Genomic DNA, 19591 nt, shown 5'->3' with positions numbered 1-19591 from the left:
TTGAGACATGTTTCTGCAATAAAAGCTTCTAAAATTCTGCAGAATCATAGAAGTGCTCCAGAGACCACAAAAAGACATACTGGTATATTCAAACACATGTACAAAAAAGCTCTGCTTTTTTTGGTTGGTTGGTTGGGTTTGGCAATCACTCTTACTGAATGTATTTTTATTTTTTATTTTAATAAATCCCATTGAAGCCAAGACAGAGAATATAGTGTCCCTCCATCTTTTGGCTATTTCTCATCAATGTACAGACATTCCTCTTATAGGCTTATGCAACCACAGCCCTGAAGCCCTTGCCTTTTCCTAGCTAGGCTGTGCCTGGAAATTGAGTTTCGAAAAAAAATTAAAAAAAAAATATTTGAAAAAATACTTCTCGGCAGTGCTTGCTGAGATCTGATATTTCGTTTCATGTGTTCTGCAGGATGCTGCACTCGACTTTTCAAGCTGGCCGTACAATACTTGCCATTGATTTTATGGTGTTTACACTTAGACTTATACATATTTTTGCAATTCACAAACAACTTGGACCAAAGATCATAATTGTTGAAAGGATGGTAAGTGTGCAGTCTCTCTCAGATAAATACTTGTGCTTTCTAAAAAATGGAGAAGAGGAAATCTTCGCTTTACAAAGGAAATCTGTTTGTAATCTATCTTTATTTTTTTTTATTTTTAAGGCTTGTCATTTTGCATATATTCCCTTATTTATCATGAGTATTAGATGCAATGTTTGCAATAAATCCTTCAAGAGAGCTCTATAGTGTAGTAAGTTGGTCCCTATTTACTAATCCTTGTACCTTACCTAATAATTTATCCTCAGATCTGACAAATGATGAGTCAAGTGCCTTTGACTTACTGCTGTTCCTCCTACTTCATAAGCTGTGTGCATTCAGAGCAAAGACCTCGACGACTGTCCATTTAACGAAAGGCAGGGCATTTACTGAATGACTCTGCTCCACTTGGGGAAATAGATTGTTATTTGCAAGAAATGTGGGGAGAAAAAAATCTGTGAAAAAAGGATACCTGCAAGTTTCCCACAGGAGTTATTCTTACTTATACTCTGTAGCTCCGAGTTACAATGAAAACATATTAGTGTTTTGTGTGCATATGTTAGAAGATGTTGACAAAAGATTTTTATTCATTACCACTCTCCTGCAGGAAACGAGACATTAGGACTACAGTTACTGTGGTTGGGTATGTGTTGGTATGTTGAAGTAGCTATTTATTTAGGCATGTTAATCCTCTAGGCCAATTAGCTCATGATAACTGATTAATAAGAGTTCATCTAATTGTAAGTGCTATTACAGAATTTACAAATATTTGATTTGTGACTCACAGCAGAGCTCAGTAAAAGCCCTACAGTCTAAACAAGCCTATACCTTGAATAAACTTTACTACCAAGCTATTTGGTTTTGTCTACAAATGCAATAACTGGAACTGTAACATGACATTTGCTTGGAGTAGCAAAAGGGTAAATGGCAAATAAATATTTGTTCTTGAACATTATCTAGCTTACAGCATTAGCAGACTGTTATTGTAAGAGAACAAGTCAGATCTACAGCTCCTAACCCTTCCTTGCTGCATACAAAGCTAAACCAGGGCCTTGAACAAATATGGTGATGTGTCTACCATGTTCACATCTGAAGTTATATGACACACAGATTAAGAAGACGCAGATAAGGACCTAAACAGCAGCCTAGACAAAACCATAAAATAGGACCTTTCATCTTCCCCCCATCCAAGCCAACACAATGCCTTAGCTTTGGTAGTTCCGTGTTGAATCTTACATCAAGTGAAAGCTGCTTCAGTAAAAGATAATTCTTGAAAGGTTTATCAAGTGGGTTCAAGCAAGATCATTTCCCTTAGTTAAACAGAGAAGCAATCTAAGATTGTCTGTTACCGTCTTTCTCCTTTTTGACCTTGCTACAGAATTGCTGAAACAAGTCGGCAGCTGCTAAAATGGCAGTTCAATGCCAGAACAGTGCCCGTGCGCAGAGACTGCAGACTGGAAAAAAATATGTCCAGTTTTGCCACCACTCTCTCTTAATGCTGATACCATTATAGTCCTGCAGCACTGCTAAATTTTAAGTCATCCAGAAAACAGAATAGATTGGTCAGAGTCAGAGACGCATCAACTATGCCTTGCCTGGCTTAGATACCATGTTTCTTATTGAACTCTAACATCCTGGAGGTCTGAAGTGCCTATGCTTTTGGGTAACTGCACAATCCAATAATCTAATTGAAATGAATCTACAGTCCCTTAATGAACTCTGTCTGACTAGATGGGAAAAGGATGAAGTGTTCCTCTTCCACCAGGGAAAAAATTATTGCACTTGAAATACATATTAGTTTGTTGTGTGGGTTTTTTTGAAGTAAGTGTTTTAGGATTCAATTACTTTGCTTCTGTAGAGAAACACAATGTTTAAAAGCAGGAAGTCCTGAAAACAATCCCTAAGATGCATTACTTGGCTTGGAAACCCAAGACAGAAGCTACCTGATCCTTGCAGCCGTCAGTGTCTGCTGTATCGGTGGTTCGGTATTCATCAGTGAACCGGCTGTACTGGGATGCACCACTGCTGCAGCAGAACTCTTGTAATTCACAGTAAAGCAGTCAATGGTACTGTGAGGTCTCACAAAACCCCCTGCATTTAATAGATCCACTTAAAAGATAAAATGTGCTTTGTTTTTAAATGTTAGATGTTTGAAAAACAAGGTTTTAATTTAAAAAGTGTCTTTAAATGAACTATCAAAGAAAAATGCTGCTTACAGTCCAAAAACGATGATGACAGCAAGGTCAAGAGAAGAATTTGTGCATGGAACTATATCCTATTCTACCCCCTTTAATGTAAACGAGCTTGTAAAGAAACAGTATTATTTGAGCCGTTTTCATATAGAAAGACTACCGTTCCTTAACTATGCTATTACAGTCATGCCTCCTCCTTTTCTCCCCTCCCCCTCTCTTTTTTAGATGAAGGATGTCTTCTTCTTTCTATTTTTCTTGAGTGTGTGGCTCATTGCCTACGGTGTGACAACTCAAGCTCTACTTCATCCTGATGACAGACGCGTAGAATGGATATTCAGAGGGGTGCTTTATCGTCCCTACCTTCAGATATTTGGCCAGATTCCACTGGATGAAATAGACAGTGAGGAAATTTCTGCCCCCACTAACCTGGCCATTTTTGAATGCAGGCTTCTGACTAGAGCATGGAATTCCTTCCCAGTATTGTTTCTTTTTATAGTGTCTTTTTTTATTATTATTATTATTAAATCTTTAGCCTGCAGGCCAAAGCTTTCTACTGTGATGTAAATAGTGTCCTCGCAGAGAGATAACGTGCACTGTGGAATTACAGTAGAGCGTAAGGGTTATCCCTATTTAGACAACCTGTCTGAAATATTCACACAGGGACTTGCAGTTTTAAAGGCTGGCACACCTTTTTTCACTTCAATCCATTTCCGTTCAGTTTAACCTCAACCCAGATAACGCTGTGTAAACTGAAATAATAGCATGTCTGTACATTTTGGCAGTAGTTTAATGTGACGGTGTTAAAGCAGTACAGCTCTGCCCCTAAGCAAACACTTATGTTTTAGAATTAAATATTCCTCCAGAGCATTTATTGACTCTGGAGGTAAAGCTGTTTAAATCAAGTAAACCCAGTAATTGCATATATGCAATATTTCAAACAAAACAACATAAAAATAATCACAAGACACAGAAAAACTTGGACATAAGAGTTCAAAGGCAACATTTCTGTTAGGTAAGCAGGTAAAATACAGCACAGGTCATCTCTCAAAGAAGTCAGAAGTAAGGCCACAGCATTTAGCTAGAATAACAGTGCTAAATATCAGTGGCAATATTGAAGTAGGATTCAAACTTCAGGAACCAAAAAAAATCCCATAGATGAAAGCAAACGAGTAAGCATTCTTAATGTTCACTCTGCTTAGTAAGAAAAAGCTTGTGTCTTAGAAAAGCTAGAAAAGTCTGAATGAGATGAGAGCAGGCATGTGATTCATCTCACTTAACTTTAAATGCCTACAATGTAAGCATGCAGAGCACAACCAGTCACTTTTTTTTTCCATTAAAGTAATTGGAGAGAAACAAGTATTTCTGGAATAGGATTAATCTCATTTGGAAATAGGTCAGCTGTAGTATTCCCTAGAAATGGGTGTTTCTCTCCATTGAGACTCCAAAAGGTGTCTTCACCTGGGTAAATAACTGGTTAAAAGACAAAGAAAAAAAGGATTAATTACACAGCCAGCTTCCAGAAGGGAGTCATTTGTCCTGGGGCCCTCTGAGGCTTATTCCGTTTAACATCTTTATGAAACATAGGGAAAGGAGATTGGTAATGAGGGGGACTAAATTTGCTGACAAAACAACATTATTGGATAGTGAAGACTAAAGTTGATGCCCAAGAGTTGCAGAGGACCCTCAAAAGTGCTAGATCATCAAATTAAATTCAGTGTAGATAAATATAAGGTGATGCATATGGTGAAAGCAGTCCCAGCTGTGGTGAGCCTTGATATAACTGCATGCTCTAAGGAATATGATCATGGGGTTATCTATGGCAGTGGGGAAAAGAATTATTAGTGCAAAGATGGAGAACAAAAAGGTAACTACCATTATGCTACTCTGAATTTGTGCAATTAATTCATAGCCGGAGACAGGATACGGGGCTAGACCTCTAGTCTGATGCAGTAGAACCATTCTCAACTAACCTTGACTGCAAGCTCAGATGTCCAAAGTAGTTTAAATTTAGACTGAGGACCCCCATTCCCAGCCTCTGCTGAGTGTTCTCCACTAATACAGGCACCAGCACAAGGACTTTGAAGACACAAGTGCGTGGGGGAACACAACTGCTAAATACTCAAAGGTGGTTTGGCTTTGGGAATGCGAAACTAGTCTAAAAAGGATACAGCCTTTTCCCTACAACCCCCCTCTGCTGAATGGTACTAAAAAGCCAGCTGGGACAGCATCTTGCCACTGAATGAGCAGCCAAGTTCTGGGGTCTGTATTGTCCCAGGGTTGCAAACCTCTTGCACATTAAAGCAATGTCTCTTCATGTGACGATTTCGTTTTCACAAAATTAAAGACATTGGATATTAGTTCACATAAACAATCTTTCAACTACAAGAATTAGCTTAGTAGCTCAAGCAGTCAAAGAACTGTCCTTCTAGGGTTAGGAGAGTCTCATATTTTCAGTCCTGCTAGTAGTAAACAAGAGCAGTACATAAGTACTGCCACAATATTGGGTTTAAGCTTTTAATGACTGCAAAATATTCAGAACAAAATTATGCTGCTGTTTATATGCAGCCAAGATTAAATCTCCTTTTAATAATCAGTATAACTATTGGCCTTGATTTGTATCTTAATAGTAAAGGTACTAAATATATGTATCCATCCATGTCATAAAGGACAGAGTTCTTAAAAAAACCCCCATGTTTAGAGTTATTAATTCAATTTTTATTTGTATTGAAATAGCTATGAAATACATTTCTTCAAACCTCAGGAACAATTTGTAATTCTTGTCATTTTTTTGTTGAAAGTCAGAGATGTCAGATTTTGCTCACCAAAATGCAAAGCTTTTGTCTTCCCTCTAAGAAATACACGTGGCAGTAGGATTTGTCAAAACTATTATTTCTCTATCTTCCTTTGCAGCATCACGAATGTATCCCAAGAACTGTACGTTTAATCCACTTCAGATTCTGCAGGAGAACTCTCCATCGTGTCCTAATAGCTACGCCAACTGGCTTGTCATACTTCTGTTGGTCATCTTCCTACTAGTCACAAATGTTCTCCTTATGAATCTCCTGATTGCTATGTTCAGGTAAGAGTGATTTCAGTAAGTGTCAAGACAGAGACGGCAAAGGTTTAACTGAACGCCCATATTTACTACATTGCTGTTGGCCCTTCATTTTGGAATGCACTAGCAATTTAACTAATGAATTTTATTCAGGGACCTATAGGTAGGCTTCTGTGATCACAAAGTTCTTAAGTTCTCATTATCCTTACTGTAGCCACATTAAAGACAAGAGGAAAAGAAGCCTATTTTACTGCTAAAAATTCAATTAAACCTTCATAGAAGGGTCTGGATCCCTGGCTGTGCTGCAGCACGAGTCTGCAATGCAAAGCAGCTGTAAACTTGGCAGACTTGACTGTGAATGATCTGCACACAGCAGAAGTGCTTGATGTCAGCACGCCTAATAACGATTCATTTGGGCGAGGAACTGATGTGGCACGTTTGTTGATCTTGCCTGAATAAAAAAAATCCACAAGCCTAATGTATTTTTAAATATTTGTAAGACTGCAACTGCGATTATTTTAATATCCAAGAATTTGCACAAACTTTAGATTAAATTAACGCTACTTGCTGAGCTTGCTGTTCTTTTTTTAAAGTAAACGTAGGACTAAATTTTGTAGTAACAAGCTTTCGCTTGTTGCAGTAAAAATAGTTACATACTGTTTTTTCTCCCCTCCCCAATTACAGTTACACTTTTCAAGTTGTTCAGGGCAATACAGACATCTTCTGGAAAATGCAGCGCTACAACCTGATTGTTGAATATCATGGCCGGCCGGCCTTGGCACCACCATTTATCATTATTAACCACCTCACTCTGGTTCTCAGAAGAATCTTCAACAAAATGGAACATAAAAAAGAACATCTGGGTGAGTTGTTAACAAAAATCTAGCAACTGAAGACCCTGATGCTCTCCTAGGACATGCAGAACAGAAGAGCAATTAAGATTGCCTTAAGCCAAGAGTCGCAGTTTATTTTTAACAGAGTGCCAGGAGAGCACAAATGAAAAATTAGGCTTATAATGTGTACTATAAACGATTTCCCACAATGCATTTATTTATGCACCATAGTTATTGCAACAAAGGTGTTGATATAAAATGGGTTAAAGGGATTTGATTTCTGCAGAGATAACAATGGATAGGTTTAATGAATAGTTATTTCATTTACTCCCAAATTTTAATAATTATTAAGTACAAAGAACTCTAAAAACATATACAAAGTCTAAAAATCTGCTAGGATCAGTGGAATTTCCCAATACAGAGATGCAGGGAGAGAGAGCATACACACTTAGAAAAATGGTGATCCCTTAGAAGTTATAATTGAAAAGGCTGATTAAGTTCAGATAATTATAGAAGGCATTTTGGGGCTTTCTATAGTAATGGCAGACTTGGCCCATCTAGTTTGTGTCTGATAATAAGCCTCTCAGCCTGCGCAGGCTGATAATGGGCTTTGGAGCAGAACTGTTGCCAGAGCAGACCAACTCCAAGCCCTTTGACTAAGCTCCCTTTCAGACACGCTCCTTGTGGCTATCAAAGTGCACTGCTGTGGGTTCTTTAAAAAAACCTAAGAATAAAAATTCTTCTTTTCCTCCAAGAAAGCAAGTACCGACTGCTGAGGTTATAGATTCAATAGTGGCTGGAGCACGCAGCAAGTGTGCCCTCATCCATCTTCAGGAAGACATAAAACTAGTAGTTATATTTAAGATGTGTGAAATTGATGCCTGTTGTTGGCTTGGGCCCTTGACAACAACAGCAGGCCTTATGCTTAGAAGTGGAGGGATTTATTCACATCTTGTCCTTCCTATTTATAATTGTTCCAATAAAGAAGCTTAGATGATAAAGCACATCTGAACATAAATCTCTGCTCATTAAATACTTTGGCGCTGAAGTATGCCAGAAGTCCAGTAAGGCTGTAAGTGAGTTTAAATGGAACCACAGAAATCGGTCCGTGCTGTTCTTTAGAAAATTCAGGAGTCACATCTGACTGCAAAAACCTCTATTGCCTTCCACCACAAGAAAAAAAAAGTAGGAAATACTTACTTTACACTGCATTTTCACAACATGACAGTCCTACAGAGGCAAAGGGCCTGCATTTTTCTTTAGCACAGCAGCCTTCCATTACTAGTGTAAGAGAAAAGGAAGTAAAATATAATTCTTAATTTTTTTTTCCCTGTAGAAAGAGATCTTCCAGTTGGCTTAGATCAAAAAATCATAACGTGGGAGCTGGTGCAAAAAGAAAATTATCTTGTAAACCTTGAACAAGAAAGGAAAGAAAGCAACGAAGAACGGCTGAAGGCCACATCTAATAAGTATGTTATTCTGACCCACAATAAGTGTACCTTGCAAGTCTTCAGCTTTGAAGGAGATAAAACTCTCAGGTGCTTGTAAAACTTCTCATATGCAGAGTCCAACTAGAGTGCAGTTAGGAAATATGCAGTCTGTGACAAAACGTGAGAAGCCAGCACCACTACAATATTGGAAGAGGTTTTGGCACTCAAAGTATGCACAATCACAGACCTGCAGGCACCAGCCGAACCTGCAGCCAAGCTCAATGAAAATCATAGTTGTGAAGAAACGGTGGAAGAACAGAAGAGCTCCTTCGCTCTACTGCAGTGCACGTACTTCCATTCCTTGTAGGAATAAGTCACTGGCTTCTGAATGGAAGTTTAAGACATCTTGAATTAGCCCCAGCCCACAGATGCAGAAAACCAACTATTTACAGCTTTATGGCACAACACTACAGTTTGCCACAAGAAATGAATGATATTTGCTCTAAATTTAATTAAGAGTCTCCATTTAAACAGTTCTCAAAATATCTCCCTGCTAGGAATATCACTTAAATCGCTTCAGTAGTCTAAAGAAGTAGTCCTAAATTATTATGATGCAGAGGTTTACTCCTTTAAGAGAGACACAAAGTAGTTACATGCAGGGAAAACAGACACATGGGAGGCAACACTGGAAGCCAGACAGCGAGGCACTCCTTAAAGAAGCTTTTAACACCTGTTTCAGCTGTTTCCTGTTATGATGAAACCGACTTCAAACCGGCACGGCGCCTGCGGAAGTTATCGTAGTAAAAAAGTTCCAGGGAGATGTTCTTGTGCTGTCTGTTTTCCTCTGGTGCTGCTTTCAAAACAAACCTGTCTCTGTCTAATGCACGGAAGAGCTGGAGAAGCCGGAGACCGGCACGGTGTACTTGAGTGTGTTCTTGGAAAACACTCTTCTCCCTCTAATCTACATAAACTCTTTAATTCATAATAATATGAATTACTATGTTGGTTTAAACTTTATTCTCATAAGCAGATCACTGACAAACCTAAGGAATGAGAGCTCAATTGTTGAGATGAACCGATAAATATCTGCCCAATTGCTTCCAGACAAAGGGCACAATTATATTCGTTCGTGCATTGTAGATGTAGTTACCACTTGGAGCAGAAATGTAAGACCCAGTCAGGCTTCACAGTATTTCAGGTTTAGCAGAGCCGGAAAGAGACTGGGAAAGGTTCCGATGAACACCGCGAAACCTTCTGCCTTTGCTGCCAGGTGGTAGCAGCGCACATCTGAAATCCTGTGAAACCCGCCAAAAGTGATTCTTTGAACTTTGCACTGCACCAATCCCCAAACACATTAGACCCACCCAGCAGTAGCTTTTTCACTCAAATGGAATGTAACCTGTTAGAGGGAAATTTTGAAACAGTAGTTAGGACAAAGCAGAGAGGGATTTGAGAAGCTTGTGGGGAGGAATAAGAAGAGGTGAAGGACACAAAAAGCATGTGGACAGTTAGGAGGCACTATATGGAAGATCTCTACATAGTCCCTTTGGGCTGCATGGAAAAAGGGATTTGAATGTCAAGACAGTTTCCAAAAATGAAACCTCATATAAATTGTAAGTGGCTCACCTCCCCCGTGTTGATGCAAAATCTTGTGGCCTCAGTTCTCACACCAGGATCGGTTCACAACTGGTACAGGTGGGACACAAGTGGCCGGAGGCACAGAGCCGGACCTCCGGCTCCTTCCTGCCCTCCTTGATTCCCGCAGCGGCTGGGCCAAGCAGTCCTCACCAGGAGCTGGACAGCCGCTGTAATCTGTCTGAGCTGGAGTCCCTGGGCAGCAGGTGCCTGAGCGTTCCCGAAATGCCGCTTTGCTTGCTAAAAACTCGCAGAAACATCTCAAAAGGACAAAATGTGTAGGGGGCTCTGGGATGCTGCAGCAGCACAGAACTGCCAGCAAGGGTTTGTACTGGTTCCAGTAAGTCACATGGGGTCCACGCTTTAGGATTTCTTCTGAGGCCATGCCTTCTCCCTCAGCACGTCTGCTTTGTCTCCACAGAGTGGACAGTTTGTCTAAATATTTCAGTGGATTGAAAGAACAAGAAAAGCGGTTTAAAGTTCTGGAAGTGCAGGTAGGTAGTAGTTTTATAGGTGCTCATATCAGCTGTAGGATTTCACCATGTTTCTCTCATTTAATGGTGGGTTGGCAGACCCTGATTAGGGCTAAAGGGAAGGAGAAATGGATCGGTATTATGGTTTCACTTCCCTTACTTTTCTCTCTGGTGATATATATATATATATATATATATATATATATGTCAAGAAACATTTCTGGCCCCGGTAGAAAGGGGCATACAGCATTTCTTGCGTTCTGCTAGTCTGCTTGAGAAGTGCTCATTCTCTTCATGAAGGATGCATCTGGAATGAAATGCTTCTTCATCTTCCCCCCTCCATCCTCTCCTTCTCCCAACATTTTCTTTATTTAAAACTGCCCACTTGGAAAATACCCATATTCTGTCTGATCTGACCGAGACTAATCTTCTTGGATATCAGGTTTTCTAATTTTCTTAGATACCAGATACCACTGTCTCAAAGGGAAGTGTCTAACATACAAATGTGAAACACATAATAGAAGGAAACCCTATCCTGAGCTTTTGATGACAAACCCCTGAAATATAAACACTTTTTTAAAAGTCTGAAAATGCTCGGCATCACCATGTGCCACACAGCACAACCGTTACTGTTTTCTTTGTCCCTAGAACCCTCCAGTGTAATTTTGGCCTCACTGAAAGTTTCTTATCTTAACACTTCCATTGTAGTTTCCCTCCCCTTTCTTATCCATTTTATGGTTTCCTGAAAAAAATCATGCTATTCAGTGAACAATGTTGACACCAAACGCAAATCCCACAGGAACACACCGGAAATGCTTTGATAAGTTTCTGCCAGCTTGAGATAATGCAATATGCTCACAAAAAAAGGGAAGGTATTTAGTGCAAATCTTCTTCCAAGGCAGTTCAACTGTTTCTTTAAAAAAAAAAAAAAAAAAAAAAAAAAAAGAATATGTGGTATCTATGATGCTGCTTTAGTCTGCTGCCTCAATTATCTTTCTTGCAAATTTAAGAACAGATGGAACACTAAAATTGATGATGTAGAAATCCCTACCTATTTTGTAGATTTGCTACTGTACAGCTGTTATCTCCTCGATGGCTGAGGCTTTAACCAAAACCAACCTCTTGTGCAACCACCCAGCTCCAAACTACACAAGTAAGTATTGAAAACAATCATGGAAAAGCTAATTAATACAGCTGAACAGTTAAAAAAAATGCAAGGGGTGAGGGGGAGACTGGAGAATCACCACAGCAGGAGGTACCTGGCAATAACGTCAATATAAGCAAGGAGTGCTTCAGAGTAAAAAAATTACCTTTTTGTACAATATATGTAAAAGCTTTGGGGAAAGGACTGGTGCTTAGTGTGGGTCAGAATGAGCCCACCTGACCTTCAGCGTGTAAATAAGGATCCATCGGCCACAGGGTTTCTTGAGAGAATCATCTTGGGGGTTTCTGGAGCCAACAAGCGAGACTACCAAAGTATTAGCAAAACATTTAATATGGATAACAGTGATCATTAAAAATAAAACAGAGCAAGACTCCTACTTGGTTTTAATTAACACAGCTCGTTTGCCTTCAGAGCTGCAACTGCTTCTGTCAGCTAAGGATCTTGCCCTGTAACCCGGGGCTCCCCTGTCCAGAGTTTAGAACATTAGAGACAAGAGCAGGCCATTCCTCAGGCACTGCAGGATATCCAGCACAATAAAGATTCTGGATATTCTTCTCAACAATCTGTTTCAACATCTACCCATCTATTGCGCCAAAAGCCCTCCAGACGCCCGGAGCCGAACACACACACTGCCTGGGGAAAAGCAGGAGCTGGACACTCAGCCAAGCTGTGGCATGGCAAGACCTCAAGTCACTCAGACTCAAACTAACCTCAAACTTGACTTAATTCTGTTAGAAGCATATAAAGCACATTTTTTTAACATTTTAAAGTTTCTTAAGCAATTACTATCGTGTGCCCCTTGCCCTAAGGCTTCGATAAATAATCATGCGCCTTTTGCAGCCCCATTAGGTGTGACGAATGCCAGCACAGAAGTGCCTTTGCCAGAAAGGAGCGAAAGAGAAGAGCGCGCAGAGGAGTCTGAGGCTGACGTCACATACATTGATAATTAAATGTTATTCTAATTTCTTCTGATTAGACCTGTCGTCCTGCTGTAGAAGTAAAACCCTCAGCTCACAGAGGCCCGGCCCAGCTCTCGCAGGCCTCACACCCAGCACTGCCAATGTCCGACACTCCTGAGGGTTTCTTGGGCTTCCCTCCTGCTCCTGCACCCTTGGCCCTTTCTCTGAAACTCCATTCCACAAATCACACTAAAAACTTTCTCCTCCAGGATAATTTTACCACCTTATTTGCTAAATACGATCCACCCTCCACACCCCGACACCCCCAACCCGCTGTCACCCCTGTCGAGTCCCACACGTGGCTGCACAAGGGACAGTCCCTTTGGAGGGGCCATCGCTTACCCACCGCAGCCGGCTGCCCCCTTGGCCGGGCAAGCATGCGCCTGCTTCCCAGCTGCTGGGAAAGGAAAACCAGGGAGTTCCCAGAGGAAAGGGCTCGGGCTGCGGGGCTGCCCCAACCCTGACAGTTGTGGGATTCTTGCAGCCCCCCCGACTGCACTCACCACTCCTTTGCTGGCGCTCCCTCTCCAGGGCTCAGACACCCACCGGCACCCAGGCACGCTTCTGGTTTCACTTTACTTTTCTCTCCCAAAGGCCAGGGGGGAAAGAAATCACTTAAAGAGACTTTAGAGCAAGAATGTTTAGCAAGAAATTCCCTAGGAATTTCGACTGACCGTCACTTGTTACCAGAAGCAGAAAAAAAATAAAACCTTCAGTTCTGATAAAAAACCCTTCCAAAGTGAGTCTCTTACTAGTAGATATTAATTTTGTTATGATGCCTTCATAAATGAGGCATTTGTCCAGTTTATTCAGCTGTGCCCCAGGCCTGCAGCCCCATTGCCAGGGCAGGAGCACCCTTCACCCCCAGCTGGCAGCAGCTGTAAAACCTCCCAGTTTGTACCCAGCCACACGTTTTGTTCGGCTGTAACACACACCCTACAAGCAGCACACCCTGCTCTCCGCACCAGCCCCTGCTCCAAAACAGCTACTATTTTAACTGCAATCAACACGTTAATTATCTGCAGGAAACCTAAATCTATCTGTTTGTTGTGTCCCACTCACAGGCACTGGAACAACTGCAGCATTTAGCAGGGAGCTGGTGAATCAACATGCATCAAACTGTACACCCCTAACAAAACACACTCTGCTTTGAAAATCCAAGGGTGAACGTGGAGAGCCGGAGCAGCGTTACTCGTTTCACACCGTTCTCTCCTTGTGCTGCCAAGTGATGCGTCTGTTTGCACAGGAACGCCCCAAGGGTTGGGCCCCACCAGCCGGTTACCGGGAGATGCCGACCCCCCTCCAGGGGAAGCCATCGCCCTCGGAGCGGCAGAGGTCACCAACTGAAGCAGCAACATTCCACTACACTGTTATAAATACTCTGTCGGGGCTGGTTAATTTAGAACACTGGCAAAAAAATGTCAGTCCAAACTGACCTGCACTAATTTGAATTTTAAATCATATAACCTTTCAAAGAATTGAATTTTCCAACCTTATTTCTAAAATTTATTAATGTTCTGTGTGAAAACCTATTATATTTGACATTCATTACAATGTGATGCATCCTATGAGGTGATTTTATATATATATATTTAAATGATCTAACATCTTAAACACACCAGGTTTAGATTCTAAAATGTAAGACTCAAGGGAGAAGTTACCCAATGGTAAGCTCAGAGTAGCTTTCCACAAGATCTTCAAGACAATTCTCAAATCAAATCAACTGATTGTTTGTTAAAACTCCCACAGCTGCATTCATCACACGGCTCAGATGAAGAAATCAAGCTACAACTGCAAGTTTATTGAATCCCAAAGTACAAAAAGTACCCAGTGGCAGCATAAGCCCCGCACTCCCAGCGCACCCACAGGCAGCCAGCACGGGAGCAGCACTGCCGGCACACATACGGGTGTGCAGGCCAAGAATCGCCCGCCTGAGGCAGAGCTGCTGCCCAACTTCACAGCAGAAGCTGTTGCAAGTTCTGACCAACACCAACACCCAACGTGGTGAGATGCCACTGAAGCCACCCTGAACGTGTCCCCACCAGGATGCACCCACAGTTGTACCCCTCCGCAGAAAGGGGTTTAAAATCCTTATTGTGTGATGCTAAATAAGGTAAATATTAATCCAACGTTTAAAAATAATACTGGGTTTGCCCATTCCTACTTGGGCCCTCCAGATCGCAGCTGGGAGCTGTTGTTCTTGCACCCTCGATGGTAGGAGAGAGGGACGTACTAAAAAGCAAAGGTTTTCCTGCCCGGGACGGGGCCAGGAGAAGTCACATCTAGTGGCAGACTAGGCTTTATTTTCATTGCTTAAAAATCTCTACTTAATGAGCTCGTCACCTTTGTTCAAAGGCTCTACAGGATTTGGGAACAGCTCTAGACACCGGGGTTAACAGGATGCCTTGCAGCCTTTTAGCCTACACTTCTTCCTTGGCCACTTCAGCGGCACAGCAAGCCCCAGGCGGCTGCTGCAGCAAACAAAGCACACCTCGTGCTCTCCTGCGAGGATGCAGCTATCCCGTGCCCAGATGTCTCCCAAATAAGAAGCCTGGAGTGTGTTTTATCCAACAATGGAAGGTGTTCTTGGCGGCTACGATGCAAACCATGAGACAAAAAGCTATCGCAGGGTTTCCAGACCAGAAAAAAATTCATCAGAGAAAAAAACCAAAATACATCCAAAGGCAATACAAGTCCTTGGATGTCTCCAATGTGCTCCATCCTTCAGGACTCCTCCTCCTCCCCTTCACCGTCTACTTTAGGCCGGAAATTTTTCCTATTCTTCTTCTTACTGCAATGGAATCCAACCGTTTCCACCGATGGCTCTTCATCTGCACCACCAAACCTTGCACCTTCTGTACTGAGGTCCCCTGGCATCACACACTCCTCCTCCTCTGTCACCTTTCCACTCCCACCACCCAGGTGCCCCAGCTCTATCTTATCCTCCTCCCTCAAGTCATCAGTCTTCTTCAGACATTTTCCTTGCAGATCTGTTTTCATGTGTTTCCTAGGATCCTCCCCTGCGGATGTTTTCTTTTCCAGTCCATCAACGCCCCTTTTTGCTGGTTTGGTGAAGACAATCCTCCCAGCCCCACAGCTGGAAGGGTCCTGGTTGAAGTACGGGGTGTAGCCATCTTGTTTCTCCCCTCTTTTCTTCAAATCCTCTAGAAATTCCATGGCCACGGCCTGGTTAGCCTGGTCACTAGACTCTGAAACACCATCCAGACTGTATTTGGTCCAGCGCTCTGGGTGTGCCACGTAGTCAGGCACGGCAGGAGAGGCTCTGGGAGCCTGCACAGCTTTGGCTTGCTTTCCCAGGCTTTGTGGAACGTTACCTGAGGCTGTGCTGGGAGGCAACGGACGCTTAAACCTCCCATCAACAATGTTATCTTCAGGCATCGAGGGCACAGACAACTTGGCTGCCTCTTCCAGACAATCAAAAATGCTCTGGCTACGGAGAGAGAACGTAGAACTCATGCCCCTCAGATGGAAGGGCTGGACAGGAGATCTGCGACTGCTGTGCAGAGAGTCGGGAGTCTCCCTGGATCTGTAATCCCCATCATCTACAGATGGCTCCTCAGGTGATATCGTATCAATTTCCGCTTCATCCGCTAACCCCAAATCATCGGAATCTGAATCGCTGAGCGACGCTGTGTCTGAGGGCAGAGTGCCTTCATAGTCCGTGGCACCACCAGCCACCAACCCCCGAAAGGGCTCGCCTGCATCCTGATCTCCCATCGTCAAGCTGTCACTTCGCTGGGGCCTTTGGTGCAGGCCCAGGGGCAGCTGCAAATACAGTTTTCCAAATGCCCAGCGAGTTCAGTGCCTAGAATAAAAGCATAAAAATTCAAGTGTAAAATAAGGACCAAGTATGAGGCTATGCCAGCAAAATAATTACTACTGCAATATAACAGGCAGCTGTACTTCAGGGATTCCTGAGCGATTTAGCTTCAAACAAAAACATTATTTAAAAAACGAATGCACGTTAAAATTAAAGACTTACACAAGACTCAATACAAGAATATGAGGCAATTAAAAACTGTGCCACATACCAAATTTCATTAAGGTTACAGCAGGTCCAACTACTAAAAGATGGGCACAAAGTTTCTGAGCAAATCTGAACACCCCATAACTGTCTTACACATCTTCCAAGAGGCAGCAACGACCTCCCCAAATGACACCTCTCATTTATGCTGTATAAATCCACAAAAGCACATCCTAATCTCTTGCACTTTCTTTTGGCCATTGCGATCCTTTACTGTGTGAGCCACTGTACCTCCTGTTGCAATAATCATCATGTTCTACCCGTTACAAAGGACGCTATGACTGAGATCAGCAGCAGAGAAGCCACAAAAATATCGGGGCTACAGTTTCAGGATTGCTTTAAAGTGACACGATTTAAAGCTCCACTCCTCCCTTGGGTTTAAGCTCTCACGTCACTACTAGATTCCTAGAATAAGAAGACAATCCAGCTCAAGAAATCAATCCCACCAGATTAAAAAGACTAATCACACGTGCCATGCTTGTGCATAGAAACAAGAGGAGGATGCAACGAATGGTCTGTGCAAGCCAGCCCTTCAGTTAGTAAAAAGGCAGCACGATTTGAAGCCTGGCTTCCAGCAGCAGCTGCAATACCTGACTTGCTCTGCCACCTGCTCAAAGGAACCTTGCAGAAACAAGGCGGCTGGCAATCACACTTGCTAGGCAATCAAAACAAGTCTTGGCAAACACGCACTGCAGTTTAACTCACCAGAACATGAATTACAGAAACAGTTCTAATGTATTATTAGAATAAGCTCAACTATCTAATTATAGGTTCTTCTGAAACGATGCAGTAAACAGACATGGAAAGTCTGTTAGTCACTCACTTTCTCCTGAGACTGAGTCAGCTCTCCCTCCTGAGGGTCAGTTAAAGCCACCAAAGATCTCTGCACTTCCACCCTAGAAAACAAACATTTCCATCATGATACTGGAAATGCAGTTTTAAAGTGAGTTTTAAAAATAATTCCTTCCCCCTGAATCATCCAAAGCTGCAGAACAGTTCTAAATCTGACACAGACTCATGCTGGTCTAAAAGCCTGCAGATACTGCTGGATTTCTGGCAAAAGAACAAGACGCAGCCCAGCGAGGCACGCACTACCTTATTTACTCAGACTCCACATTCACACCGCCAACCCTATTCTGCAGAACAGAAGAGAGGTTTAAAAGCATTAAAACTGTAACTTGCATGTGCAGTAAAACATTACCAAATGAACAGTATTAAATGCAGCTAAGAAAATATAAAAATAATAGTTACGCACTGCAAACACTAAGTGCTCCTAATTACCAAGACCCTATATAGATACCACAGAGTTGTTTTCAAAGAAAGGTCATATTCACAGTTAGGAGACAGATCTTCACAAGGCACTAAAATGTAAAGGAAACATCTGAGGAATTCGACAGAGTGCTGTATTCCATGTAAACTGTCTTTGACAGGGGTCTGATGACTGCTTCTGAAAACTGCCCCCAGTGTAACCCCTAAATGGGAAATAATCATCTGAAAACCACACATTCTTCTTAGTTTTGTAACACATAAAAAGTAATGACTGCAACCCAAAAGATACATTGAAGCACATAACTGACTAAAATCGCTGCTTTCAGATGGCAGCGTAAGCTTGCATCAGGGGCTGTGAAGCAGGGTACCTCATCTGAGGGCTGTAACGCAGAAAGGAAACATTTTGCTCCTAAGGAAGAGGTATTCCAGCCTTGACAGCATTAGCAGCCAAACACAGCGCCCTTACAGCGCCCCAGACTCACAGGTGCGTTAGGGTGAGGTGCTGGCAGCACAGCTCAGATAGGATGGCGTCTCTCGGGATGGGCACGTCCCCATTGGACTTTTCCATCCTGGTCTTACTCAAATACACTCTGCGCGTCTTCGTGCGGCCTGTGAGGAAAACAGAGGCCCCAGTCATGCCGGCCCAAGCCCACGAGCAACTCGCCACAGACAGCCCTACAGCAAGGCCTGCCGACACCGGCGCGGTCCCTGGGGACGGCTCAGGCCAGGCAGCGCCAGGGAGGGCCGCAGCCCCGGGGCACGGGCTCGCAGCGCCGGCGGGCTCCCGGCCCGGGGAGGGGGAAGCCCCGGAGCCCACGGCCTCGCCCAACGTCCCCGGCCTCGCCCAACGTCCCGGCCGCCTTGCATGGCCGCCCGGGGCCCAGATCCCTTCCCCGGGCCGGGACCCCGCCGGATACATCCCCCCGCAGGCCTCTGCGCCCCCGGGGGCTGCCACCCTCCGCTGGCCCCACACCTTCCTCCTCGACACGGGGGCGCCTGGGGCCACCCCACCGCCGCTCCCGCTCGGCGCCGCCCCGGGAGGCCGCCAACCTGCCGCCGTCCCAGAGCCCGCAGCGCGAACCGGCGGGGACGCGGCAGGGAAGCGGCCCGTACCCCGAGACGGCGCGGGCCCGGCGCCTGCTCGCAGCGGCCGCCCGCGCTTCCCGCCGCGGGGCACGCCGGGACACCGAGTCCAGCCGGCCGCTCCCAGCAGGCAAAACGGCGCGGAAAGGGCGGGAAGGGCGGGAAGCGCGGGGTGCCCGCCCCGCCTCGCCCCGCCCCGCCTCTCTCCTCACGGCCCGCCCCGCCCCGCCGCAGCCGGCCCCTCTCCTCCAGCCCGCAGCTGCCGCCGCCGCCGCCGCCGTTCACCCCGGCAGGGGCCGTGCTGCGAGCCGGGGCGTGCGGGAGTGCCTCTGTCCCGGGCTGTCCCTCCGCACCGCGCTGCGCCCCGCGCCGGCCGCCATTTTGCAGGCTGTGAGGGGCCGGGGAGGCGCCGGCGCGGCCGCCTGTGCGGGCCGGGTCGGGGGTCGCAGCCCGCGGAGCGTGCGGGGCAAGGGGTGACAGCGCGGGCCCCGCCGCGGTGCCTGAGGCCGGCGGGCATCGCCTGGGGCTGCCCCGTGCCGTGGGGGGCCGGCACGGCGCTGCCGCCTTGAGCAGCCCGGAAAAACCACGTCAGGCAGAGCTTTATTTTCTCATCAGAAAAGCGGGGGTTGGCCCCAGTGAAAGCCTCGCAGGAAGTGTCTGGGGTTTTTTTTGCTTTTTTCCTTTTTTTAATGTATCTATTTTCCAACCACAAAACCCCAAGTCGCTTGGGGCACAAAACCACTACCCATCAAAAAAAAAAAAAAAAAAAGTTTCCATTTTCAGTCCCAGAAGAAGATTTTTTTGCGTGTGCATTGAGAAGTAGAACTCTGAAAATGTTTTATTGGTGTTGGCCAAAGATGCCTGATTCCCCCCACCCCACCGCTTCTTTCAGCAAAATGTT

General features: G+C 44.3%; 2 protein-coding genes across 6 annotated transcripts in view; one reads left to right on the top strand and one right to left on the bottom strand.

Annotated features, from left to right (window-relative positions):
- Window positions 1–13922, top strand: part of TRPM5 (transient receptor potential cation channel subfamily M member 5) — a 44072-nt gene extending 30150 nt beyond the window's left edge. Inside the window, exons 17-24 of the mRNA XM_080405278.1 lie at window positions 425–557; window positions 2969–3143; window positions 5654–5822; window positions 6483–6661; window positions 7968–8100; window positions 10118–10190; window positions 11232–11322; window positions 12184–13922. Of these exons, the coding sequence (XP_080261404.1) occupies window positions 425–557; window positions 2969–3143; window positions 5654–5822; window positions 6483–6661; window positions 7968–8100; window positions 10118–10190; window positions 11232–11322; window positions 12184–12284 (1054 nt within the window). The 3' untranslated portion in view covers window positions 12285–13922. The remainder of the gene's footprint in view (window positions 1–424; window positions 558–2968; window positions 3144–5653; window positions 5823–6482; window positions 6662–7967; window positions 8101–10117; window positions 10191–11231; window positions 11323–12183) is intronic.
- Window positions 13923–14073: 151 nt separating this feature from the next.
- TSSC4 (tumor suppressing subtransferable candidate 4) lies at window positions 14074–18868 on the bottom strand. 5 transcript variants are annotated; one of them, XM_080405269.1, is made up of 4 exons: window positions 18721–18868; window positions 18090–18216; window positions 17162–17234; window positions 14074–16119 (listed from the first exon to the last, which is right to left on the bottom strand). In XM_080405269.1, exon 4 carries the CDS (start codon window positions 16029–16031, stop codon window positions 15018–15020), a length of 1014 nt encoding a protein of 337 aa, XP_080261395.1. In that variant the 5' UTR covers window positions 16032–16119; window positions 17162–17234; window positions 18090–18216; window positions 18721–18868; the 3' UTR covers window positions 14074–15017. The 5 variants fall into 5 exon arrangements, with proteins under 5 accessions (XP_080261395.1, XP_080261393.1, XP_080261396.1 ...); XM_080405267.1 differs by having other exon boundaries at window positions 18581–18818; XM_080405270.1 differs by having other exon boundaries at window positions 18658–18817.
- Window positions 18869–19591: the final 723 nt, after the last annotated feature.

The sequence above is a fragment of the Falco punctatus genome, assembly GCF_963210335.1.
Source record: "Falco punctatus genome assembly, chromosome: 10".
Classification (NCBI taxonomy): Eukaryota; Metazoa; Chordata; class Aves; order Falconiformes; family Falconidae; genus Falco; species Falco punctatus.
Note: the sequence above shows the minus strand (reverse complement) of the source record. Positions and strands in the feature narration are given on the sequence as shown.

What these genes read in the sequence shown, in the direction of transcription:
- TSSC4 (XM_080405269.1), bottom strand. Translation starts at nt 16,031, where the DNA reads ATGGGAGATCAGGATGCAGGCGAGCCCTTTCGGGGGTTGGTGGCTGGT.